The 26,464-nt window shown below is 38.7% G+C and overlaps 1 protein-coding gene across 3 annotated transcripts; it reads right to left on the bottom strand.

Annotated features, from left to right (window-relative positions):
- Positions 1-119: 119 nt before the first annotated feature.
- Positions 120-24,486, bottom strand: LOC141964415 (SLAIN motif-containing protein-like). 3 transcript variants are annotated; one of them, XM_074914759.1, is made up of 8 exons: positions 23,782-24,486; positions 12,970-13,106; positions 10,225-10,374; positions 6,102-6,242; positions 3,724-4,041; positions 3,377-3,514; positions 2,905-3,223; positions 120-1,267 (listed from the first exon to the last, which is right to left on the bottom strand). In XM_074914759.1, exons 1-8 carry the CDS (start codon positions 24,480-24,482, stop codon positions 1,201-1,203), a joined length of 1,971 nt encoding a protein of 656 aa, XP_074770860.1. In that variant the 5' UTR covers positions 24,483-24,486; the 3' UTR covers positions 120-1,200. The 3 variants fall into 3 exon arrangements, with proteins under 3 accessions (XP_074770860.1, XP_074770862.1, XP_074770861.1); XM_074914761.1 differs by lacking the exon at positions 2,905-3,223; XM_074914760.1 differs by lacking the exon at positions 10,225-10,374.
- Positions 24,487-26,464: the final 1,978 nt, after the last annotated feature.

Genomic DNA, 26,464 nt, shown 5'->3' with positions numbered 1-26,464 from the left:
TGCATCGTAAGAGACTTCCTCTGTCACCCTCTACCTGTGCAGAAGCTGACTGCTGTATGGCTGGGCCTGTCCAGAAAAGCCTCCTTCCTAGCACAAAAACCACTCAAGTCAAACTTGCTGTTTGAATAAAGCAGATCTATTTCAGCACCATAACATTTTATTAAACTACACTATCAAAATCACATTGATGGCAGGGAGAATGTTGCTATCAGTGCATATTTTCTGTACTAAGACTGTATTCATAGCATCCAGCACTCACTGAGGAAAGGACACTGAAACAGAATCCTTCATAGCCAAAGAGACAGTAGAAAACTTCTACAAAAATCAGGACAGTTAGGGGTGACTTGAGAGAGATCAAAGGGAAACACTTCAAGCCAAATCAGTCAGGGGGGACTATTTTAAAAAAAGTTTTACCAGTGTTTGTTAGCTTCCTCATATGAGATATGAAGATGCTGATGAACAGTTGTTTCTAAATAGCATCCCCTGTCCCTGCAACTGCCTGTTCACAAACCCACACAAATATTGTGTACTGTTCCTTCACTTGCGAACTGTGATGCACACACTTGACTACAACAGCTTGAAGTGTACTACAGTTATAAAAACCTGCTTCATCTTCTAGAACAAACAATAAAAAGTAGCAGAAATTACTTCTGTATAGAATGTAAAAAACCAAAACCAAATAGTTGAGTTTCAGACATATTAAAGTACATCAGGTGGAATTTTAAAAGTCTTACTTCTAACATCTATATAGCTATTTCTAGACTTCCCCCAGCCACTGCTACGCAACACCATAGCAACAGCTCAGAGCTGCTTTCTGGCACAAACAAGACAACCAGCAGCCTTTTTAAGCAAGCAGCCTCAGGAGCAGGTCACAAGTTTTTTGTGACAAACCTTCCAAAGGGCCACAAGTAGAAGTTTAGATGAAATAAGGCTATTTTCAGTCTTCGTGTGAAGACTCATATTTCAGTAACATTTTGAATGTTGGAAATACAGTAAAGCAGTTGTCTGTTCCACCACTAAGAGGTCAGGCTCTGGGCAGAACAGAGGTGAGTGTAGTTTGCATTCGAGAGGAACTATATACACATCAGTCTGCAGTGTGATGGGGCTCTTGAGTTTCCTTTCCAAATAATGTTCTTACACCCAGCCAGCTGGGGGTCTGCTTCACGGAGGTGTTTGGCAGTACATCAGCATTCTGGGTTGTCAGTAACACCCATCCTTCCAGGAATCATCCTCAGGGGCCTGAGTGGTTTGTGCTGACTGGAGAAACCTGGTTTGAGACACAAAGAAAAGAGTCACTGTTTCCTGCAGCTGCTGAAGTCCCCAGCAAGTTGTTGCTGTACAGAGGAATGCTTGTTGGAGGTTTTAGTTCACACTGGGCTTCTGCAACGTCTCTCTTTTGACAATGTCAACATCTGCCTGCCTTTGGTAAACTGCTGCAGTCACACATGCACAGCCTGCACATCCCCTGCACCAGGCCAGCAGAACAGACACAGCAGCAGCCATTTTGAGAAATGAAGTGACTATTACTGGGTTCTTAAGCAGGGACATATTTATCCTGCTCCACTAAGTTGTTAACACTGTTGTGGGTTTTTCCCATGTCTGAGTCCAAGAGAACTATTTTTCCTTGCAAATATGACTAAACACATGAAAAAGTCAGGTAGAGTACTACTACAAATTAAAAAATTCCCTTTTGAGTATTTCTCATTTAAGTAGGTAACAGTTCAATTTATTCAAGGCTACAACAAGACATTAAAAGAAAAAAAAAATCAAGTACTTCTGCTTCTTAGTCTAACACTGAATCAACTTCCCTCGATCACAGACGTTTACACTATGATTGTAGTGTAAGCAACTGTCAAAAATAGCTTTTGGCAACATGGTAGTGTATTTCACACACATGAAAGCCCAGCAGGTGCCTTAAAGACAATGGGCTAAGAACACATTTTACTAAAATAGCATTAAGCACTCTGCATATAGTTGTTACACGCACCTTAAAGAGTAAGGCCTCTAAAGAGACTGAATTGTCAAACTAAACATCTGTTGCTTAGGCTATCTACAAACTTCAGATATCCACTGTCTAAATCAGATCAGAGCAAAAATTGTAAGTTTTTTGAAACCATTATATATGCTCTGCTTTCTCCCTGTTGTATGAAGAAGTTACTATAATGATACAGAATCATTCTTAAGACAAGCCTTGTTAATTTGTCCTATTTTTCTAACCACTGTAGTAGGCCCACCTACAGTCCTAACTAAAGACTAAGGAAGAAAAAAGCCCACCAAGCTTATTTTACCAGTAGCAAAATTAGAGGCACCAAAGTAGGTCATCTGGGAAGATTATTATATTAACAGTAAAGAGAGTTTATTAGTCCTTTAGAAGAGTTTTTTCCCTTCCCAAAACCAGATGTATGCACCAAATAAATATGTGCCATAAGGTTAATTCCTTATAGAAATAAGTTCGAGTCTATGCCTCTTCATTTTCCTGCATAATTAGCTGTAAGAAAAATGTTTTTTTTCTTAAACAGATGGAATACCAAAGTATTGAATGGTTTGGTCACAGATTACATGGTGAAAAGGGGTATTTTGTCCAGAAGCTGCTGCGTCCCAGCCTGTCAGTTCACATACAGTCACAGAATTTTCTTTACCACAGAATGGTAAAGAAACTGCAACCCTTTGCTCCTTGACTGGGGGCAAAGTACTTAACATCCATAGATCTTCCAGCTAAGTACTACAATTTCTTTAAGAGCTCTCACACCACAACCCTACATCGAAAGTTAATCAGCTAACCCAACTCTACACCTGTGTCACATTTTAAAACCAGAGATGAACATCACTTTATAAAAAAGCATTTCTAATCTGTGAAATAAAGGCAGTCATTTAAGTCTGTGAGGCATGAAGCCTCACGCTTACCTCTTGGATGGTGGTGTTGGCTTGCTCTTGGACACCGAGATTCCTCCAACAGATGTGCGTGCTTTAATGGGTGAATTTTTTGCCACAGTGACCATATTACTGCTTCTGGTAGTACAACTGCCACTGGAAGAGCCTGTACTAAGTGAAGATGCCTGTGGTTTTCGAACTCCGCTAACAGGACTTGCATAACTACAGGCTTTTACTGGCTGCCTGGGTGTTAGCAGAGAGTTTGTGCATGACCCCGCTTTCATTGGTTGTCGCACTGTTAAGGGAGACTGCCCAGCACTGGAGGAATACCTGAGCTTACTGGGAGCCAGACCTAGAAATGGAATAATGAAGGAATAAGCAAGTTGGCAACAGTATTTTAAGAATGTGTCAGGATACCAGGCCTTAAGGGCCTCAGGTTTAGTCAGGTCCGTTAGACAAAAGGAAATGGACTGCAGCAGTGTGTGTAGAAGATGGTTGCACTGACCTGCTGACCGTTGCTGAGTTCTTGGAATTCGACTGCTTGGCACCTGCAGGTCTGACTCCAAGCTCCGACTGCTCCGTACAGACTCCAAAGCTCGAAGGCTTGTCCTGGCCAGGTTGGGCATGCTGTGGCGCATCTCCTCTGAAATCAAGAGCAAATTCTCTTATTTGCTGCTTCTGGTAGTCATGGAGATGTATAATGGTTTAGACTATCTCTTGAAAAAAACAGGCACTTAAAAGTAGACAAGCGTGTAAACTAATCCTTAGCTTCCATTAAGTAACAGAGCTTTTGAAATGCATATGGCAAAATCATTTTCACTGACTCGTATCAACAGCTCACAACTTGCTTACCTTCGCTGTTTGCATACTTGAGCCGGTCTTGCATCGGACTTTGCACGGATCTCCTTGGGGGACGGATACGGGAAGTGGATGACCTGCCATAATCTGCATTGGAAGAAGGGGACTGACATCGGGGTGAACTGAGCGGAGATGGCGAGTATCTGTGAGTGCTACGGTACGACAGGGAGCAATCATAATCATCCTCATCCTCAAGGCTGTAGGTGTCAAACTCCTGGTCACTGTAGGTACCTCTTCGCAGGGAGTGAAGGGAGGCACTGGAACTGCGACGTGATACAGAAGCAGAGCTGGAGGCACAATCCTGACGGAGGCCTGGAGATAAGAGGGCAACATGGTTCAAAGTCATCGAACTTTAAAATAGAAATTCCTTACCCAGTTGCAAGACAAATTCAGAAGCAATGCTTTTATCAGCGATTCATTTCACCTTGGAAGGAGAGTCAAGTCAATAACTCTCTTTACTGAAGGCACTTGCAGCATATGGAATCTCTAAAATAGAACAGTGTCACCCTTATCAGTACCATTTAATTAGAGCAAAGAGTTAATATTCAAACTGACCTGAATTACTCTTTACGTCACTCACACAAGCAGCTGTGATTGTGGACTATATATTGCCATGCAATCTCTGTTAGGTTAACTAAGTACAGGAGTTCATTTTACAGTATGAATTTTTTAGTTCAATTAATTACGCACCCACCAGCATTTCAGCAGGTTGAAACAAAGATTTGAACTTCTGCCTCCATGTGAAAAAACGCCTGTTTTTCATGGACATCTACAGTGCATCTGCCTGGTTTATTTACAGGTCCTCCCCCAACTTACACCTTTATTTAAATCTTCTTGCCTAACAAAATACAAGCAACTTGTTACCAAGAACTAATTTAGTAAATGGGTTGAAAGGACTTGAGAAAAGCATCAAAGTTATGAAAAACCCTGATCTCAGTGCAGTTTCTTCATTGTAGGGATAAAAAAAATAAGCCAAGCACTCCCCACTCTTCTCCCTTCACAATGCAAATACAAAAAGCTTCCATCATTCTGAAGATGAAGCGCTTTTCATATTTCACCGGAAACTTTGTAATGTGATAGGATTCTTGACACTTTTTAAGTGATCACAAAGCATAAGAAAATACTTGAGTTTAATAAGAAAAAGGCTGTTATTTGCTTTATTCACTTTAACAGAACTTTTCTTCAGCTGCACTGAGGTGTAATAAACTGATAACAAGATCTTATGTCTTTTACTCTTTTTGGCCTCACATTCCAATTCCTAGATCATAGTATTTTTTAAATTTATAAAGGTACAGTACTAAAAGAAAGTAAATGTTCTCAAAAAAACCCCAGAGAACGTCATTCTCTATTTCCTGTAAATCAAATTAATGATTAATTTGCACAGAAAACCAGATCCAACCACTTTGTTCCACCTTGATCTTCAATTAGGACCTCATCCAAATCACACAGAAGTCAACAGAAAATTTACCAGTGATTTAATGGGAACTGGATCAGGGCCAACTGGATCCGGCAGAAAGCCACCTGTATCCTGGGCTGCACCAAGAGAAGCATCACCAGCAGGTCGAGGGAGGGGATCGTCCCTCTCTTCTCTGCTCTCGTGAGACCCCCCCTGCAGTTCTGTGTCCAGCTCTGGGGCTCCCAACACCAGAAGGACATGGACCTGCTTGAGTGGGTCCAGAGAAGGCCATGAAGATGCCCGGGGGGCTGGAGCACTGCCCCATGTGAGGTCAGGCTGAGACAGTTGGGGTTGTTCAGCCTGGAGAAGAGAAGGCTCTGGGGAGATCTTAAGAGTAGCCTTCCAGTGCTTAAAGGGGCTACAGGAGAGGTGGGGAGGGACTCCTGATCGGTGGTGTGGGGATAGGACAAGGGGTATGGTTTTAAACTGACAGAGGGCATATTTAGATTAGATATAAGGAAGAAATTCTTCCCTGTGAGTGTGGTGAGACACTGGCACAAGTTGCCCAGAGAAGCTGTGGCTGCCCCCTCCCTGACAGGGTTCAAGGCCAGGTTGGACGGGGCTTGGAGCAACCTGGGCTAGTGGAAGGTGTCCCTGCCCATGGCAGGGGGTTGGAGATAGATGATCTTTAAGGTCCCATCTAACCCAAACCATTCTGTGATTCTATGAAAATACTTTCAAGACTATCCTCTGCTTTCAGAAGTGTCATCTTGAGAATGCTGTACAACTGCTAAGTTTAAGTGGCAGTTTGGGTCTGTAGATTTTTAAAGGACACCCCTGCAAATCACAACCATTTCAAATGATCTATTAAATTATTTTTTTGTTGGGAGAAGGGGGAAAAGAAGAACAATTGGAATCCATCTACATCCCTTTACAATTCTAAAACTGTAACAAAAAGGAGATTACTGTTACGTACTTTCTTCTTGAAGGCGTGCCATAACCTGGACATCAGTCAAGTCCTGCAGTTTATATCCCATAGAGATAGAATCATCAGATGTACTCAGCTCGCTGTCCACAGACGACTGAGAGCTCAGTGCAGAATGCATGCTCAAATAACCTTTAGTAGAAGAGGGAAGAATATAAAAAGCATTCAGACATCCACATACAAAACAAGATTGAGCAGCAGAGTATTTTTTCCAGTAATAAAACCAGTGCAGTTGTGAAGTTGTATGGTTGCTAGAAATAATTGAGAAGTTAGAAGTTACTTGAGAACACAATGCTCAGTATTTTAACCTTCAATATTCAGAAGGCAGAGTGTCTTTGTGCAGGAAGAAAGTTGTGGACTTCTGTCCAGAAGGTGGCAAAGGGATGCCTGGTAATTTTGAGCTTAGAAACATACTTGGGAAGATTAGTATTCTTTCTGCCTGTTTTGAGAAAGGGGCAACTGTTGATGTAAATATTAAGCAGTGAAGTTATACAAAGTACTTGCTAGGGCACTGGTGAGCAGTCATAGGAGTAAAAGAATCCAAATGGCTTTCAGAGTACAGTACCTCAAAAATCAGTCATACAATCTGCTTCAGCAAAGTAGAGTTGACACTAGATTGCCTCCTCTTGCCTAAACCCCTGAGGTTTACCCGTTTTTTTTTTTCCTCTCATCATAAACTAAACTCTCTTACAGGGAAGGATATAGATTGTTCATACAGCAGGTCATAAAAACACCTGGAAGGATCTTTCCACCAGGGTAGTTTTTCATTAAGTCAGGCATTAGGAAGAATAACAAATAATTTTCCTTTTGAAGAATAATATTCAAAATATCATCATAAACATCATTAAGTGCAAACTTTTACCTGTTAATATTTTTCTTACGTCAAGCAAGTCAGTATTTTCCATGACATAAGAGCACTACTACTTGCTACTGAAATAGGGTGATGAGAACAAGGCATGTAACTTTAGGGTTATACTGGTACTTGTCCTTCAAGTGTGGGAGGCCTCGAAGTAGCCCTATACACAGAAATGTGGTATCACAGCTGCCTTTGGTCTTCCTCAGATACTGCTCTTCCTGGCACTTGAGATGACAGTTACTGCAGGCATCACCTAGCTGGTAGCTTATCTCCATCTGCAGGTGGCAGGCAGATGCAGGCAGTGACAGGAGAATCTTGCCACCATTCCATCCATGTTAATTTTGGCTCAGGGTAGTATCTTTGAGAGAGCGCATGCAATGCTGAGCATACCTCCATCTTCTTTTCCCATTTTATAACTACCATATTGCTTTGTTAAAAAAAACCCCAAACGTTCAAAACCAAAAATTTCTAACCAAAAACATTATTTGAAAAATTTGGGGAAACACAGAGGGATTAGTGAATGTAAAACCTCTACATGACAAACATGCTTATCTATGCTATATGTTACAAAATACCATATGCTCTTAACATAACTAAAACTCAAACATAGACACCTAAAACCATATAAATTACAGAGGTATTTTAGGAGAGAGTACATCATCACTTTAACATAATTCCAAGACAAAGTTGAAATTAGTACTACATAGATTTAGACCCACCAAAAAAAAACCAACCCACCACAATCTGACAGATCAGATAAAGCTAGTAGATACGCAAGAGCCTAAGAGCAGTTAACATTACTTTCAGCTAGAGCAGGCTTAAGAAATACAAATCCTGCTCAAGCAGGGATTTGAGATCATCGCTTAAATAAAAAGCAACAAGTAGGCTGTAGCACACCAGCTGACAAATCAAGAATGTAAGTCAGTCTCCCAAAGCATCTACATGATGCCATTCAGGATTGACTTTCACTTTAGCTCACGCAGTTTTGCCTGCTGTGTTCTAAGAAGTCTGGAAGGCAGTGTACCTACTGAACAGTTCTCAACAGTGATGCTAGAAATAAACATTTTGTCTGTTCTTGGCAAAACTTCTAAAACCCACTGCCGAGCAACCCATTCAAACAATGGTTAATTCCAGTCAGGCAGGAAAAAGCAGCAGGTTCCCAACATTATTTCTTAAACTAGTTTTGAAGAGTAGTAACCGATGACATGGAAAACACGTATTTGAAGTCCAGGCATAAAACAAATGTCTTACATGGACATTGAGCAAACTGCTTTGTACTGGTAAGCCTCAAATTCCTCATTTGAAAAGGCATAAAGGTTTTCCAGTTTCAAGATGTTTACATAACACAATGATAAAAGTGTGACTGTAGTGCAAGGGGTGCATCCATGCAGATCTGTGTTACACAAATACACACTCCAAATCAAGACACTCAGTACTAACACTGCACTGCTGTATAACATAAACCTGTTTCTCCTTCTGGTGTCAAGAAAAGACATTGTAAGCAGCTGAAATAAAGCCAACATGAGAGTAAGGATTGCACCTGTAGGATGTAGTGTAATGAATAAGCATAGGTTTCCTGCTGTAACTAACGCCTTCCTTAATAGTAAAAGTTGTATTTTTAGTGCAGCTGTGTCTTGAATACAGCTTTTTAAAAAGCAAACTTCTCAATTCAATTGTGTGTGTTTAGTTTGGTTGTTGCATTTCAAATTGCAGGTCTATTTAAAAAACAGTCAGGGAGGGGAAGAAACATTCACATTCTTTCATCAGTAAAAAACGTTGTGGTTCAACATTGCAAGATGAACTGATTATGGTTTTCATTACAGAAACTTCAAAATATACCACATCTGGATTTTGTAAAAGTTTTTTTTGTTTAGTTTTTAAGGGAAGTTACTGTTAAACATTTTTCGCTTGAACAGTAGGGAAGCTCCTTTTTTCTTAGAAATAAAATTAGATTTGAGTCAATCAAGCCGACAGTGAACTTCAAACTTGTGTTAACGCTTATACAAGCCTTTCCTATACTTGCCTTTTTATTTGGTACCCTTGACAACCTCGGGAGATTTGCTGAGTGAATGAAGAAGTCTAGAAGTTGCACACACACTTTGGTTTTACACATCAGTAAGTGTTTCTGCGTGAAAAGGTGGTTTGACATCTAGATTGCCAACCAACCTCATATTAAAAACAAGAAATTGATGTGGAGACTTTTCCCTGCAGAATTCAGCTTACAAAAATAATCAGTTCTAAGTGCATTCTTTTGTTTGCAAAATAGAGATGTGTTAATTTCTATTTACAGCAGAAAACCAGCAGATCTCAACAGCATACCTGCAGCTGTGAAAACATCCATATGCAACCCTTTTTTTTTTCCTTAAGAAAAAGGTTCATTTAACATCAAATTTTAAGCCAGGAACTGTTAAACATGCTTTATGTTTGTAAACATGCAAATTAGGATATAGCAATTTCCACAAAACACAAACAAGGAAGACTCTTTTGATAATAAAGCCAAGAGGCAAAGCATTTGTACTATGAAACTGAGCATGAACTGTATCAAGGATAAACAAAGCACTGAAAGAGCCTACATTGACTCCTTAGGTGCAGCTTAAATGCAAAGGCAGACTTGAGGCCAATGCATTTAGGAGAAGCTTCATTATCATACTTACAAAGATAGGCTTCTAACAAGGATTTTGTGTAAATTGCCTCTAAGGTAGGAAATCTTCCTGCAAACACAATTAAGTCTGATGGAAACCTTTTGTTATTTTGTGTTTAGGTCCCCACCCAGCCAATTTAAAGGCTTATCCTGGAGACTACACCTTTGTATCTTAAAGCACAAGGCTTCTTCCTGTTGCCTACATTAATCAGTATTTTCAAAAGAAACTTCACAAGCTCTCAAGCCAGAAAACTGAATCCAAGGAACTTTATAAAAAGTTAACATCTACAAGTGATAACATTATTCAAGAGTAGTATTTTCTTTGCTCCAACAGCTGCTTTCTATTTTAAGTCACTTAAAATTAGTACAATTTATAAATATATATATAGAGAGAAAGTTATAAAAACAAAACCATGGAATAACTACAAGACATTTAGAATGCAAGGACGTTTTCTCCCATGTAACAGATAAAACCTGGATCAGTAAGTGAGCAAATTAAAAGGAGAAAACCTCATGGGTGGACTTGCATCTCTTGACAACTGCTCCCTGTATCAATTAGTAATACTCCTTGCATTTTAAACACTACAGGTTTGCACTGCTCTACTGACATGCCATACCTGAGCTGCCACAGGTTAGTAGTGCTTTGTTAGTCGATTTGAGGTGCCCGGGAGAGTTTAGTGCATTGCTACAGGAGCCTGTCTCTGTATTCAAATTATGTGCGCTTGGTGATGCCAATGGACTGCAATACAGGTTTTTCCATCTACTGGCTAGAAGGAAAAATACAAAAAAGCCATAAAGGTTATCAAATTATTTTTAAAAACAAAAAGCATAAGATAAAGGCATCAGATCAAACGATTAAATACTGTAACAGATGTACTTCAAATAAGACATCTTGATGGTGTCACTAACAAGATGTAGGAAGCAAAGCAGCGCCTGTTCCCTTGCTCACTCTCCCCTTTAACTTGTTTTGTCACTTCTGAGGAATTCCAAGAATAACTACTGACAAACTTGGCTCTAAAGCAGCCATACATTTCTGAAGGTTTCAGTGCTGGTCTTCAGAGATGCATGTTTTCATAAATATCTGTCACGTCTACACCCCATCTTAAAGAACTCCATTAAACTATGTTTATGCATGCATTATTTTGAATTTTTAATGATGGAATCAAAACAGCATTAAACCACAAAAGCTGTGCCTTTAAATTAACAGGAGAGCAAATTCATTTATAAACAACAATTCTGAAATATTTATTCAGTACACAGACTCACATACAAGTTAGTGAAACAATCAAGAACAATCCAGGTAGAAAAACTTATTGGATCCATGCTTACTGAAGTTGGAAATAAGCAGCTACAACTCTAAGGAAATAACTCAGTCTGTGACCTGTATATATTCAAGGGGCTGCTGAACTGCCCACCGAAACCTTACCACTGAAAGAATAGCAGCTAAGAAAATAAAGAAGATTCACTATACTGTTTATACAGTTTTATTTCCCCCACAAATACAAGGTCATGCTATTTTAGTTAAAAAGGAGTGATAGTGTACAAATAAAGCCTGATGCATTTCAGACAAATCAAAGAGTTAATCAAATGAACCTTCATTCAAAATTTTAAGCACAAACGGTTTATAGACGTAAAAGAAATTTGTTCTCAACCTACACTGTTATCTCAAATCAGGAATTTCAAGGCTAAACTCAAAATAAGCCTGGTTACAAGCAGTGCCAAAACACTCTTAGTATGTAAACTTAAAAAAAACCCCAAAACCAAAAAACCCCAAAAAAAACCAAAAAACAGTGGCCTCTCAGATTTCAAATCACCAAGGTCAAATTACTGGTCAAACCAAAATCAAAATTGCTGCATTCACACAGTAGACAAAGCCAGACAATCCAAAACCCAGGCAGACAGCAACTTTTGTACCAAACTGGGGGTTATATTTTCAGCAGTTAGGAACATCACTGAGCTTCCAAACATTAATCCTCTCCAAAATGTCACTTTTTCAAACACTGCTAACCACAGCTTTTGTGTTTAGATGTTCACGAGTCGAACTAGACAGATGAGGTTGCAACATGTCCTGATCTACAATGCTTTTCAGTGATGAGTTGTTACAAGAAAATAGTAAAACTAGGCATTCCTCCAGCTGCGGGGTAAATCACAGCTGCCAGTATAGAAAAGTTCTGAGATATAGAAAGCTATAAAATATAGAAAAGGATTACATATTCACTTCAAACCACTCAGTGTCTTGGCTATCAGCAATTCAGCCCAGGACTTGCACATTTTACACACAAACTTGCAGGGCATTTGAAAAGAGAAAAGGTAGGATATCCACCAGATGGATTCCAGGTGATGTACTACAGATACGTAGAAACTGAGTAACCTTCTCAGTTTTGTAATGAAGTAAACTATGCAACTAACAGCTTTTACATCAGAGAAAGGCTAATATGGAATTGATCCTTCTGTGCTCTGAAAAAGGAAAACACACACAAACCTACAACCCTAGAATACCAACTACGATGGTGATACGTGACTACTGAGCAGAACGCTCTGTAGCGTTTGCATTTCAGGCAGAGTAAGGAAGGGATTTTCCCTCAGTGGTCAAGTAACACAACTGAAAGCCACCATGAAGTGCTTTTAGAGGATGATAAAACTGGAAGAAAAACTAAGATTCCAAGTGACATCACTTCTTCATGTTAAATTTTAATGTTTCATTATTGTAAGCTTTGAGCATTAGACAACTATTTTACTCAGGTAATACTACTAATAGTAAGAACAATCACCATTAGAAACACTCAACACCAGAACTTTTTACATAGGAAAAAAGCTGCAATAATAGTTTCGTGATTCTCTCCCCCACTCCCCAGAAGCACATTTTTTCTTCTATATATTTTTACATTAAAGATGTTTAGATATTAAAAAAAAAAATCAAGAGCCTGAAAACACTAAAATATATTTTAGATATTTTAATTTATTAAATATATTAAAAAAACAGAAAACAAGGTGGTCAATTTGGTAATTAATTTGAAATGCCTGTATTTGCATCTTAAAAAGATACAGAGAGGTAAAACATCACGGTTCAGTTTGTTTTGTCTATTACTTGTTATCAGCATAGCTTTCTTCATGTTTACAGAATGATCTCTTACCTTCGTTAGTTGAGGCATTACCAATGTAAACCAAAAGCAGGGAGGTTTCGATATAGTAACAGGCATGGCTGTACAAGTATGCACCAGAAGCACAGCAGCTGAAGCGCTCTCTGCAGATATTCTCCACTACAGCAACCGCAAACTTTATGTCTCCTTTTGTTTTGCTATTTCAAGTACACAAGTGGAAATAACGGACACTTGAAGCAGCAATGCTAATCGTTTACGTACCTTGATCAAGTCTGTTTATAAGAGTTCGGCAGGCTGCTTCCGTCTCCGGACTGGGATTATCCAACACCTGTCGGCACCATTTTAAAGGTGAATCCGTTTTCTGATCTGTAGTAGATTTTCTAGGGGACACATAGAGCCTTTGCAAGGATTGAAAGGAAACAGTAAAAAATGCTCATTAATTCAAAGCATACAGCCACCGAAGTGGCATTTACTTAATTATGCCTAACAGTAAGCAATAGAAAAGTTACCCAAATTAAAATCGGGTAAAAAATTAAAGCTTAAATTGTATAGTATGACTTAGAATTTACTATCACAACATTAAAATTCACTTAAAGATGGCTCACAGAGAAAATACACAGCCTCTGCAAGGCAAGGTTCAAACCTGGGCTATTGGAGTACTACTACAAGTTGGTATACTCACCATCACCTGCACTCCTGCCTCTCCCTCCACTCCCACCCCCAAAAAAACATCTCATGACAAAGACAGCAGGGGTGAGGAGGTGGTTCTGACTTGAGATTCAAGGTAATCTACTTTCAGAAGTCTAATTGTTGTACTTTCTGTTAAAAAACTCACATCTCAGGATACTGCACCTGTATTGCACTGCAGGTAACAGTTGTCTCCTATCTTCTAACAGCAGCTCTCTGAGACACTGAATGAATAGTAAGAAGTCTATTCAGATTTCAGGGATAAACCATTTAACTGGAAGATTTAGAAATTTTCAGACAGGTAGGATGTATGACCGTATGCTACCTTTTTTTTAATTGCACTTTAAGACATGTTCTCCTAAAGCCTAAGTTTTTGACAGTTCTAATACACCTACCATCATTTTGCATGTACATACAGGATTAACCTTATGTATAGACAAATGTAATCATATTATAGTCTTGGAATATTTACAACTGATTGTGTGTAAAGTAGCATCTTAACCATATTTCATAAGTAGAAAATTTCTCTCAACAAAGGTCAAAGCATATATGGGCCAGACTGAAAAGCAACTCAAGTATTTTACTTATATATCCCACATTCATATTTTTAAAGAAATCCCAACAAATAATGAGCACCCTATATTTTAACATTTTTTTTGCTATTTAGCAACATACAACTTTTGTAGGGAAAAACCAAAAATCAGTATTGTGTACATATAAAAGTTAAACAGCTTTTAATTCCTGCCTGTCACTTAGAGAAGAACACCCTCATGTAGACTAGATTTCAGTCAGTCAATAGCATGAGAGACAGGAACAGAAACAAGAAGTGCCATCATTAACAGAATCTGGCCACAGAGACAATACATTACCTGCATATAATACTACATACCTTTAACATTAAGAGTTCCAGCTAAGTTATCTTAATATGCATGTGTTAATATATTTACTGTGCTATCAATGCATTGCTACAAAGAGATGTTTAATGCAGTATCCTGCTGAAGTCCTTCAAAGGATCATAAAAAGGATTCAAGGCAGGAAAGCAAGCTCTGTGATGATGAACTTAAGGACCTGCATATGTTCAATTTTGGAAGAATCTGCGAAGTGATTACCTCTGAACTCAATAGAGAAGCAGAGAGGAGACTTCTGAAAGCAGAAACTTTATTTGATCTTGTTAATAAGGTCATAAGATTCTTCAACTTAAGTTCAAACTACTGAAGTTTTCCACAATGTAATTTCTTAGAATTAAGTGTGCCATACTAAGAAGAAGAAAACTTCCAGGTCTTTGAAGTTGTGTAGATATTGAATACCTTTCTAGAAGGGATATACTTTGAGACTACATTTTGTGGGGTGAATATACAGGAACCTGACTAAGAAGTTTAGCTGTCATTTGTGGACATGAAAACTAGCTCTTGGCTCCATCTTTCTTGATAGGCTCTGATGAGCTCTTCGCATGGCCCTCAGCCAGTACAGCTGCTACCTCTCTGCATCAAGAAAACTCACATCAACAGGCTTTACGGTTCATCTCCTGTGAGAGCAAGAGACTTCTTCCATGCACACAATCACACCACCACCTTCCTCCCAAGCATCAATCCAGCAGTGCTTCACCTAGCAAACTGCTCGAAGGTGACAAAGAGCCCTCCTGGTCACCAGCAAACTAGCTCCAGCCACACTTGATTTACACTTCTCCCAACAGCTGTCCTCACGCTGATGTAATATATTTCACCTTCATCTGTGCAAAATACAGTATTTGTGCATAAAATGATCATGAAGATTGTTTCAAGATTTCAAGGAATGTCTGCATGAATTTCAAATTGCCTCCTACTCTCTCTCCTAGCAATAACTTTTGACACTCCAGCAGCAAGATACATCAAGTCCTTCTGCTCCAGTTACTCATTCTCACACAGATGTCTCACATAATACTACTTTCTACAACAAAAATAATATAAATCATCAGTTATTTTAGTAGTTATCCTATTAGTTTTTGAAATGCCTTCATGTTAAAAAGATATAGAAACATACTACAGGACTCTCAGTTGTCAGGTGTCCTTACCCACAAAAGCAATGTTTGGCCAAGATAAAACATACAAACAACCGGGACATTTAAAATATTGTACTGGCATCAAAATGTCTGTCTAACCTATTATCCTGTCTCCTATCCTGTATCCAAGTAAGGATAAATACAGAAACCATCAAACCAAAAGCTGTACTGATGCAGAAAGCTGTTCCAGACTCCCACAGTTTTGCAGTTTGGGGCTATCAGACCAAGCATCTCTGTATGCAACAGCTCTCAACAGAATATTTTCAGTTAATCCATCTAATCCTTTTTTTTAATTAATATCTGCTTTTAGCACCCACAACACCCTATTGCAATCAGTCCCACAATGCGCCGATACATGGGGTGAAGAAGCACCTCCATTCACTTGCTCTGAAAATGTCACCTGCTATTTACTCTTGATATTGCCTGGCTCTTGGGGGATAAGATACAGGTGGAAGGCAATTATTCTCTACTACCTCTTGACATGCCACTCATGACTTGACAAATCCTAATAATATTCCTGCCGCCGGCCAGACCCATCTTTTTCAGGGAATAGATTCAGTCTCTTTAGTCATGTCTCATACAGAAGCTTTTTCATACCAAGCTTCACACAAACAACACATGAAAATAAAAAAATCCAAAAGCTAATTTGCTGTTGACAAAATAAATGCTGAGAAACATGAACACAAATATTCCTGAATGTGCAATGTTATCTTTTATAAGAGACCCCACAAGCATATCTTGCTGCATTTCTGCACGGGTAAACGAGCATCACAACCACTCAGATCCAATAAAACAGAGAAAGCAAAGTGCTCTCTCTCTGGATTTATTTTACAGTTCAGACCAAAAAAGCAGCAGTAAAACCATCAAACAAAAAAAAAAGAGGCCAATAGCCTCCTTAGGGCAGGTCACACTGTTCTTCACATATTAAGGGAGAAAATCCTGCTCTACTTCGGGAAGTAGTTGCTCCACCCAGCTCCTCCTGTGCTTCTGCCCAGGACTGTATCAGCTGAAAATAATAACACTTGTCTGATTGCTGGAACCGTTTCCACACAGAACAGGGCTACCTGCTTCCCAGGGTGTTGGAGTCCCCTGTAGTCTGCCAGAGGACACTCATTTTTTCAGCTGACAAGTCTACTGGCAAGATACGGTCTCAGTTATAATGTCACTAAACTCAAGTAAGCACAGCTCAATTTTTCAGAGCACTGCCAGGCAACTTACAAAAAAGGAGGAATTCTCGTTTGATTTCACAGTGTCAGGTTTACTATTTTCCTTCCTAAGTAGCTTTGGCGAAGGATTCAACATACTTCACAAGCTAACCTCAAAATACATGGGCACAGCTTATTCTTCTGGAGCACTGCACACCATGAGACGATAAACTAAAAACACCAGACCCACAAATATAAGTGAGTATTTTTCTGGAGACAATATTAACCAAAAGTCACCTTTTACTAGAGGATCCCCCCACCCAGTGTCATCCCCCGTTAGCCACCATGGCACAACTGCCACAGCAAGAGAGGCCAGGTTGCTACAGCATCACACTTCTAGCTGAACAAAGATAGGCTTTTGTGATAAGCTAAACTCACTCTGCTCTGTTTCAAAATATGCAGCATTTTATTTCTAGTAGTTTTATCCTCTAAGGCTGATTTGTCAGGTTAACTTAATCCAGTAAGCATTGGAAAAAATGTACTCAGGCATGCCATGAAGTATGCGTATGACCGCCAGTTTACGCATCAGCCAAAGTCTTTTGGGTTTAACAAATACCTGATTACCGAATAAGCTTTACCTTGCATTTTGTTCCCACAACTCAGCAGTCTGGGTGTAAAGCATGTTCTGTTTACATGGAAAAAGCTTTGAATATTTGCTTTTGTCTAACTACAAATGACAATTAGGAACTTAGATAGTTACAAGGCCTAATAGAAAATTCAGAAAGTGAACATTCAGGCATATATTCTCAATTTGATATATTGGGGGTTTGCTGCATAATTTACTAAATATGAATGAGATTTTCTTCAGCTTCTCTAAGGAAACCCTTAGATAAGGCATCTTCAGTTTCTGCTTACTAGTGTGTTTCACCTTCTCATATAAAGTATTTTATGAAAGGCACCTCTGGTAAGAGCCAAGTAGTCTTAGTTGTGCAGCAAGCACAACGTGAGATTTTTCTTCCATTATGAACATAAGCACTCAAAAATAAATCTGTGGGATTCTTCACACTTTCTGACATATTCCAGTCTACTAAAAGGAGAGCATCTTCTAGAGGTACTATTGTTCTTTTGGGGTCAGTGTCACAGGAGGATTTACAGGAGTTAATGGCCACTATTGTCTGATTTTGAAAATAATGCTTTAAATAAAAACCCCCAAGAATCTAGAAAATACTATGACAACTTTCAACCTGCACACTGCACTGAAAAAAAAAAAAAAAAAAAAAAGCATCCTCAGTTTAGTAACACATCAGATCAATTATAAAAATGCAAGACAGCATCGCCTGAGAATTTAAGAGCCTAATCATACAGAATATTTGCACTAGTAAATCTATGGATCGTAAGAGGAGAATTGAGGCTGCAGAAAGCTCTGTAACTAGTACATTAGTAAATTAAACTGCAAGTAAAATGAACCTCAGTTTAAGACACGTGCTTGGTTTATTATACATCTTCCACAGCACTTAGCACCAGTAGCTACAGCAGTACCAGAAATGACAGACATTACATTGGTTTTCAAACCTTTGAGTTATATATGTCAATGCAAGAGGAAGGAAACCTGAGGCAGCTAAATATGTTTAGAACAATTTACGTTTATAAGATACACCTCCATAAAACGCTGAGAAGGCAGCTAAATTGTTCGGTAAAGTGTGTATTTCAATCAGGTAATGCAGTTATCTTCCTTTACATATCAGACTCCAGAGAGTTGATTTTCAGATTTATTACTGTGCTTATGCTGTTCCAATCTCAAATCTAAATACTACTGTTGAACAGAAATACCAATACTGGCAATACAGTGCTGAGGAAGGCAACAGTGAAATAATACTGTCCAGGTCTTGAAATAATAGAAACATTAAAGGAAAAAATGAGAAAAATCCTGTGGGAAATACTACACATAAAAACATTATAGTATTAGCCCAAGTAGAGGTTTGAGCCTTTATTCCCAAGAAGCAGAAATTGGAAAGAGAGAAAAAAGAATTGTAGTGCAAAATCCAGAAGCACCACCACATTTTCATGTCTATCTAGTGACTAATCCTGCTGAACAAAATAGCAAAAATCTAGTCACCAAGTCACAGAAGCTCTAAACATCGCATTAGCTTAATCTCGTGCCACAGCCAATAGTCTGTGAGATGATCAAAAGGCACCTTGCGGGACAACTTAAGAGTCATATTATACGTAGACTGCACAAGGGTGCTGAGCAGTGCCTGTAGCAATCTTGCTGCAGCAACATAAAAAGTCTTTCCCCCTTTCACTCTGTCAGTGCAACTGAGCAGACAGATTACAGTGTCCACACACCTCATTTTACAGAAAGAGCCATGAGCCAGTACCTCAAGAATTCCAGTGAGAACTCAAGTCATTTTAAGCTTCCGCCATCAAAAGCGATTTAACCTAAAAGGTTGTATTTTGCACACAAGTGTCAGACAAGCTGGTAGATTTTTCCTTTCAGATTACTCTACTCCAGCACTGGCAATTACTGGCAATAAAGACTGCTGATGGTAATGCTATCTTAAAGCTGGGTTTTGAAGGAGCTCATCTACCCAGAGATTGTGCACAGCGAGGCAGACATTACACAGACCATCATAACGGCTAAACTCAGCTAGCACAAACGGGTAACACGCTATTCAAACAAACTAGACAATCAGGAAATGTTTTTGATAAGTCATCTGTACATTATTTAATGCAATAGAGCTAACGGATCCATTGTTAAAAATACCTCTAGAGGGTTTACATAAGATGATCCGTCTGAGAAACTAAGACCTTGCAAATTATTGTTTCTAAGTCATGTAGAGTCTTGTCAGCAAGGAAAAATCACAGGCAAACTACTACATGGCCTGTGGAAATGGACAAATTGATATCTAGAGAATAGGGAGTTCTCCCCCAAATTAGAGGCACAAGATGCCTTATTTTTCATGATGATATATTGGTATAATATGTGAATTTTGTGCAGAACCACATCCTCATTTGGTGGAACTTCCCCAGAAATTTTTTTCCTATCTCTGATGGTACAAGCTAACAACAATGATATCCTGCAGTATGTTGAATTAAATGCCTTAAGACATTAATATAGAAGGCCACTGGAGATGGGGCTAAGGCTGAAAACAGGAAACTCCTAAGTAGTAATTCATTTGAGCAAACCATACTACTTCTTCCTACAAAGACTATTTCAAGGGCACACTACTTGCTGTGTTGAGTTTTCAGATTCAAGGAGACAACACAACACTAAAGTGAAGGCAGCAAAACATGTTTTCAGTTGAAAGGCTTTTGGGAATGAAAACTGTGCAAGGCATGGATGTAGCAGCAAGATAGGGATTCACCTAAGTGACATGGATTCCTTCTCCTCCTCCCCCCACAAAAGCATAGCATCACGTTAGGCTGAGTAGACATGCACATTCATGTATGCACCCATCATATTTTACATGTTCTTCTAAAAGGAACTCCGCAACTTAAAAGAAACGTGAAGAAAAGGTTCATGGATTTGCTTGATTTTTATGGTGCAGTTTGGTGTTGTTTTTGTTTTTGTTTTTTTTTTTTCTAAAAAAAAGGCAGAAGAAATATGTAAAAGCTTATCTGAAGCCCTGTGTTAAACCACTGGCTGTTTTGCCACTGGAATCAAGATCTTAAGTGCCAGCAGTAACAATACTGGGGAGACATGTACAAAGGCCTCTTTCCTTACATCAAGAAGAAAACCTCAAGTTGTTCAAGCTGAGGCCTAGACAGAGAGCTTGGTACTCATACCATCAAAGGAGACAGAGGCAAAAATAGTCTAATCCAGTAAAAAGCAGAAAGAACTGAAAAAGTTTAAGGCTTTTCACTTCTGCCATTTTTTAATATCTCTTTTTCATCCAATGATACATTAATAACAACACTTTATAGTTCAGAGGGAGTTGGAATTTGAATGATTTCATCATAATTCCAAGTCAAAATTTTCTCTCCCAAGTCTTACCAGAAAAAATAACTGACAATTGGCAAAACACCAAACAAGTAGCATGGGAATGCATAACACAATGCTGAACACAAATCACTGTAGGAACAATACAAAAACCACCCCAAAAATCACAACTTAATTCTTATACACAGGGAGTACCTAAGAATGACAAACACTAAGGAAGACAAACAAGGTAACACTACTCCAAGCATACCTTGTTTGTTCCCTTCTGTAGGGGTAACAGCCTTTCTACAAACAGGTCAGCAGTCAACCTGTGCTGAAGCACAGCAGCATAAGGGAGAGAACTGGTAATGGGCAAACAGCACAGAAGTCTAAGCTAAGCATCATGCTGAACTCAACAGCACTGAAAGCCAACTTTCAGTTGATTGGGTCTCAAGGATATTTACAATTTTGAATAGCTATTTGAGAAAGCGACCTAAGAAAGCAAGTCAAGGGACAGACACCGAAGCAGTACAGAGTTACAGCTACTGCAGGTGATGCGGTACCTCATGTTTCACAGGAGTTCAGTCATTGCAATGTTGTTTTTAAAAACAAAACCTTAGACTGTGCAAATCTTGCTGAAGCCAAGGGAAACTGCACAGGAACATTTGCAAGTTTGATCCAAATAAAACCAGTAATTCCATAACAGTGCAGAAACATAGAGTATTGGCACCTGCAGAGAAAAGTAACAAATCCTCCCACCCACTCCTTTGTGCTTCCACCTTGGCCCTCCTAGGGCAATAGTTTTTGCTGTTACCACTTCAGATCAAGTGGCAAAAATGGACATGGTAGATTTACCCAGAGGTTTCAAACCTACTAAGAAGTCATGGGACATAAACACAATACCACAACAGAAATTATCCTACAGTTTGGAACTCTTAAAACTAGAATGACATGGAGATGTAAGAACTAAAGTATCTCTTTCTGAACACTTCCTGCTCCCCACCCCGTTTTAAACACTGTCACTTTAAAAAAATTACTTCTTAGTATTCTTTTAATGTGTAAAGCATCATCCCCTCTTCTAGATGATATTGAAGAGGTCAACAAATAAAAAGGACTGTGATGTTAAAAACTTATCAATTCAGCAGTAATAGGAAAAAACCAAAGCCACTGAATTTCTTGGAAATTACCAAAAATCATAAGTAACAAAGCACACATGATATGTTCCAATATTAACTACAGGTTTTTTTCCTAATGTACAATATTTTAAAAAGGGCTGTAACTGCCACATAGTAAGCTATTTGTTTTGACTAATACACTGCTCAACACATTCACGTATTACTTCCATCTAGGCAGTACAAAATTCCCCCCAGTCAGCAAAGCCACCTTATCAAAGTTGATCCTAAATCCATATAATGGTTTTAAAGGTTATTTTGTCATGTTTTGGGGTTTTTTGTCATGGTTTTGATTTGTTTTGTTTTTTTTTAAAAAGGCCAACACTCCCCCCTGCCATTGTTTTCTGGATATTGCCAATAGGAATGCATGAATATCTGCACAAACAGTACACAAAAGACACGTGCTTATGAAGAGAATTTAAGGTATTTGGCAATAAGCACTGCCATACACTACTGACTGTACACACATTATTCATTTCTTACTTCCAGTTTAGCTGACAAGCTCTAGAACAAGAAGTCATCATAAAAATGGCTTCTTGGTTTACCAAGTTTGACAAGAGGCAGACAAATCAGACTGAAGCAATGCAACATGATCAAAGGTCATTTATAATAGAACTTGCACAAGAGCTATGTAATATCACCTTTATTTAAGCTCCTCGGAGTGCTTCTTTTTAATGTGTTAGCCTATATTAACCAAATTTAACAAGAAAACAGAGGTATCAAAAACAAGAAGATCCCACAAGGTATAGTAAAAAGGGTACCTGGTAAAGAAGAATGACCTTATTAGCCACCAACTCAAAGAAGGGTTAATAAACTGAGCCTCTGGGTGCAGAGTCTCTCCTGACTGCACTGGACAGTATTCACTGTGTAAATCTCAGACTCCATCTGGTTTCTTTACCAAGTCACTATAGTTTGCAGAATCTCTCATGTCACAGGTTATATTAACATGAATATAAAACTAGCTGTTTTCATTAACATGGAAATAATGAAGCTTGTCTTCCAAATTTAACTTGTTAAATGTGTTTCTCCCCCCCCCCCCTTTTTTTTTTTTTTCAGAAATCTGCTCAAAATGCTGTTTAGATATACTAGAGTTTCAGTGATCGAGTCAGAAACAGTATTTGGGTTTTAAAAGAAAGCTTGCAAAGAAAAAGACCCCATGTTTTTAATATAACCTTGAATTTAGACTGGAGCTGACGTAATTATGTTACTGAGCTCCATTCCATTAACAAAAGCTTACCTTCACTTACAACAGCTAATGAATTTTTAGAGTTTAATATTTGTTTTGTATTCAGAAACCATTCTGCAATGCTGTCTTCACTGCCAGATTAATCTCTAGCTACACAGTTTTGAAACACAATTTACAGACCCCTGAAGCTATCCTACCAAGTCTTAAAATTAAGAACTCTAGGTAAATCTCAAGTCACAGCTATTGCATGAGCTGGAATTAGTCTCAAACTTTAACTAGCTTTAGAAGGGTAAGAGAAATTAATCTTCTGATGTATAAAACAAGTTCTAAACAAGGCTGCTGGTGAAGCAGAGAGTCCTACAAAGTAAGGTCAGTTAAGGATTACATCATTGATCTGTTTCAGTTCATGTCTCTAAACAAAAGAAACAGGTTAACTGCAAAGAAATGGTATTCAGGAAATGAAAATTGTGTCTTCTCGGATACTAGCAAAAGCCACAAAGTCCAGATGGTCTAAGGTCTCAGTTTGTGTTTCACAAATTTCTTACCTTAATACAGTATTTGACAGTTATGTACAAAGTTTCAAAACTCCATTATTCATCATCTGTGTGCATTATACATAAATAAACTAACAGGGAAAGGAACCTTTCTGTACTTGCTACAGCAGCACCTGAAGAAAGGGGTAAAAGACAAGCTGTACAGCTAAACTGATTTTTTTTTTTTTTTTAAATAATGCTCTGGCACAGTGGTCTTAAAAATAAGAACAGCTGATAATCAAAACCACATTATTGATGCTAACAATCAAAGCACTGTATATGTTACTTTATACCCTTAAAAATTATTGCACACCTAAACACAGAAACTCCCAATCACAGCAGTGTAAGTTCCATATATTACTAATAAGGTTTTAGATGTTTTGAGATACATACCAGCTATCATCTTCTTCACTGCAATTTTCAAGTTCTAACACTTTGACTTCATCCAGATCTGTGTTATTTGAAAGACTTTCTAGATCTCCACATTTTTCACTGGGATTTTGTTCATTTATTTTAACTGAGGAATCAATATCTGCAATGACCAAGTTTCCCATAAGCTCTGTGCTGTTACTTGTATCCGTACGTGAAGAACATCTAATGTTATCATCGGTCTTCATTTCCACCTCACACGTGCTGGAAGACAATTCCTCAGTGGCACTGTTGCAACTGTACTGCATTTGGGCACCTATGTCTTTTTTTAAGCAGTTGTTCGCTCCTTCCTCCCTTCTTATTTTGCTTAATTGGTTGTGCAGATCTGCCATGATTTGCTTCTCAGTTATCGCATTGATGCTATTATTAATTTCCATTCCATTAAGACCAGAGTCAGGGTTATCCACACCAGCATGGATCTCACTCTGCATGTTTGTCCCAAGCATACCCCTGCTACCCTTCGTTCTCGGGTGCTGATTCTCAATCTCCAGTCTCCTCACTAGTTCCCGCAGCTTTCGCACCTCCTCGAGCTCTGGGCCAACCGCCTCGGATGCCGGCTCCGTGTCAGGGCCCATGGCAGAGTTCTCTGTTGAGTCTCGTCCTAAGTCAGGCTCCAGAGCATGATCCTGCTGTATTAGCGGGGCGCTTCCAGGCACTACCATCATCCAAAGCACACAGTTTCACTGCAAGACACAAAAAACATATAAAAGCTCCACAAAGGTGCACAATATTTCAAGCAAACTGCAATTAAAGACCAAAAATTCTGAAGTTTATAAGCATAAACTAATTATACTGGGGTACAGGGCAGCTGAATTTAACCAAAATCTATTGAAAAAGAGCAACTGAAATTAGAAGGAAACATTTCAACACAAATTACTAATTTTAAACAGTTAGGATGTGCAACTATTATGCTACAAATTAGACTGTATAAAAGGAAGTTGATTTAATCACACACACAATAGTTTAGTTTCCATCTGTTTACAAACAAAATACATGAGAAAAGCACTGATTGAGCAAAGTCAGGAAACATAATTAACAAGGTGCTGACGTCAGACAATGACAGCATTAAGAAAATGGTAAAAACATCCTTTGTTCGTTACCAGACTTATCCTGGAAAAGCAGAAAAAATTTGAAAACATTTCTGTATCAACATATACCAAAGACTAACGACAGTGACTAATGACAGGAACTGCACTTACTGTGGCACATGAAAATAAGCATACCTAATGTCTTTACTGGCATATTTTCTTGTTACAACTGAAAAGAGAGAGGCAAGTTCCCTGATGCAAATAGCAAAAAACCCCAGAAAAACACATAGATAAAGATATCGCACCATAGGTTACTTAAGTTTCATAAAACGAAACCCTCTCTCTGCTTTTCCTGTCTTAATTGCTGCCATTCATCCTGTGGTTGTGTTGACCAAGGAAGAGTGTGCAGAGCACTGTCACTCAGGCAGCTTTGAACCGCACAGGTATTCAGGCTCCCAAAAGCCATAAAATAATGCAAATGCACTTAACATACAGTTTTACAACACTTACGAAATAATAAGCCAACACTGATTTTTCCCTATGCTAGTGATTTACATGAATTTTAAGTTATAGTGGGTGCACTCATTTCTGAATGGACTCTTCATTGAAAAGCCTCTAATAGGAGAGTAATGTTCCACAGAGCAAGTAAAAAGGACTCCCCTAAAAAAATTATAAATCTTTTCTATTTTGCAGAAGGAGGGCAAATAGATAGACTGACAGAAGAGGGAGTTAGACAACACAGCCAATTCAAAGTTTAAAGGATTTGATGCAGGCATTACAACTAAATTTGAACCCTGATTTTATGTGGCTGTAGATGTTCTTCCCCCTTCCCTCTGCTGTCTGAAAATTTCCCGTTTTTAAGGCCTAACTGCCAGCAGGTACAAGAAACCACAAAAATTAGATGTCACACAAAGAAAGCATGGTTAAAAATACAGATATCCCCCCATACACACCTTGGCATCTCCCTATTTACTTAGTTGTTTCTAACAGCAGTAGCTGAGAACATTTCCTAAAAAATACAGTTTCGGTTTAGTGGTGGATTTTTTTTTTTTTTACTTGACAGGGGCTTTTAAATTTTGGTCTTCTACATACAAGATGAAAATCTGAGGCTTACATTTGAATTAAAAATGAACATGGAAGCACTTACGAAGAGCTGTAGGTGAACAGAGCTGACTGTAGCACACTTTAACCACAGCTTTCAAAATCACGCCTATAGGAAGCACTGCTGAAGTCATTTTGACTTGGGGAAAAGAAATTTAATTCGTAGTTACCAAGCAATCCAATTCCTACTCATATGCCCGCTTCAAAAAAATCTCCTTGCATGCATTCTCACTCCTACGAAATTATCCGATCTCTCGACGAGTAAGGAAACTAGCATGATTTTCAAAGACATTTCAAAGCTATTGCTCGGTAACTTGCTGAGGATGCACCAGCAGGGAGTTTAAGAGTTCTACTGTCAAAGCAAAACACAAAGACTCAAGGCGGAGGGGGGGGAAGCAATGAGGTCTCTCACCCGAAAAATCAGTTTCCCTCCAAGGCTGAGGAGCAGCAAAAACTGCATTTTCCTTCACACGGGGGGAACAGATTAAAACAGTTGAGCCTTTTCCCACGATCAGTAA

This window comes from Athene noctua, chromosome 11 (genome assembly GCF_965140245.1).
Source record: "Athene noctua chromosome 11, bAthNoc1.hap1.1, whole genome shotgun sequence".
Classification (NCBI taxonomy): Eukaryota; Metazoa; Chordata; class Aves; order Strigiformes; family Strigidae; genus Athene; species Athene noctua.
This window is presented reverse-complemented; position numbering and strand designations above follow the sequence as displayed.

Excerpts from the sequence above, each read along its gene's own strand:
- LOC141964415 (XM_074914759.1), bottom strand. The coding sequence starts at position 24,482 with ATGATGGTAGTGCCTGGAAGCGCCCCGCTAATACAGCAGGATCATGCT. Across the intron at positions 13,107-23,781 it reads AGTGAAGAAGATGATAGCTG|GCTCTATGTGTCCCCTAGAA; the intron begins GTATGTATCTCA and ends ATCCTTGCAAAG. Across the intron at positions 6,243-10,224 it reads ACTAACCTGTGGCAGCTCAG|GTTATTTGAGCATGCATTCT; the intron begins GTATGGCATGTC and ends CTTCTACTAAAG.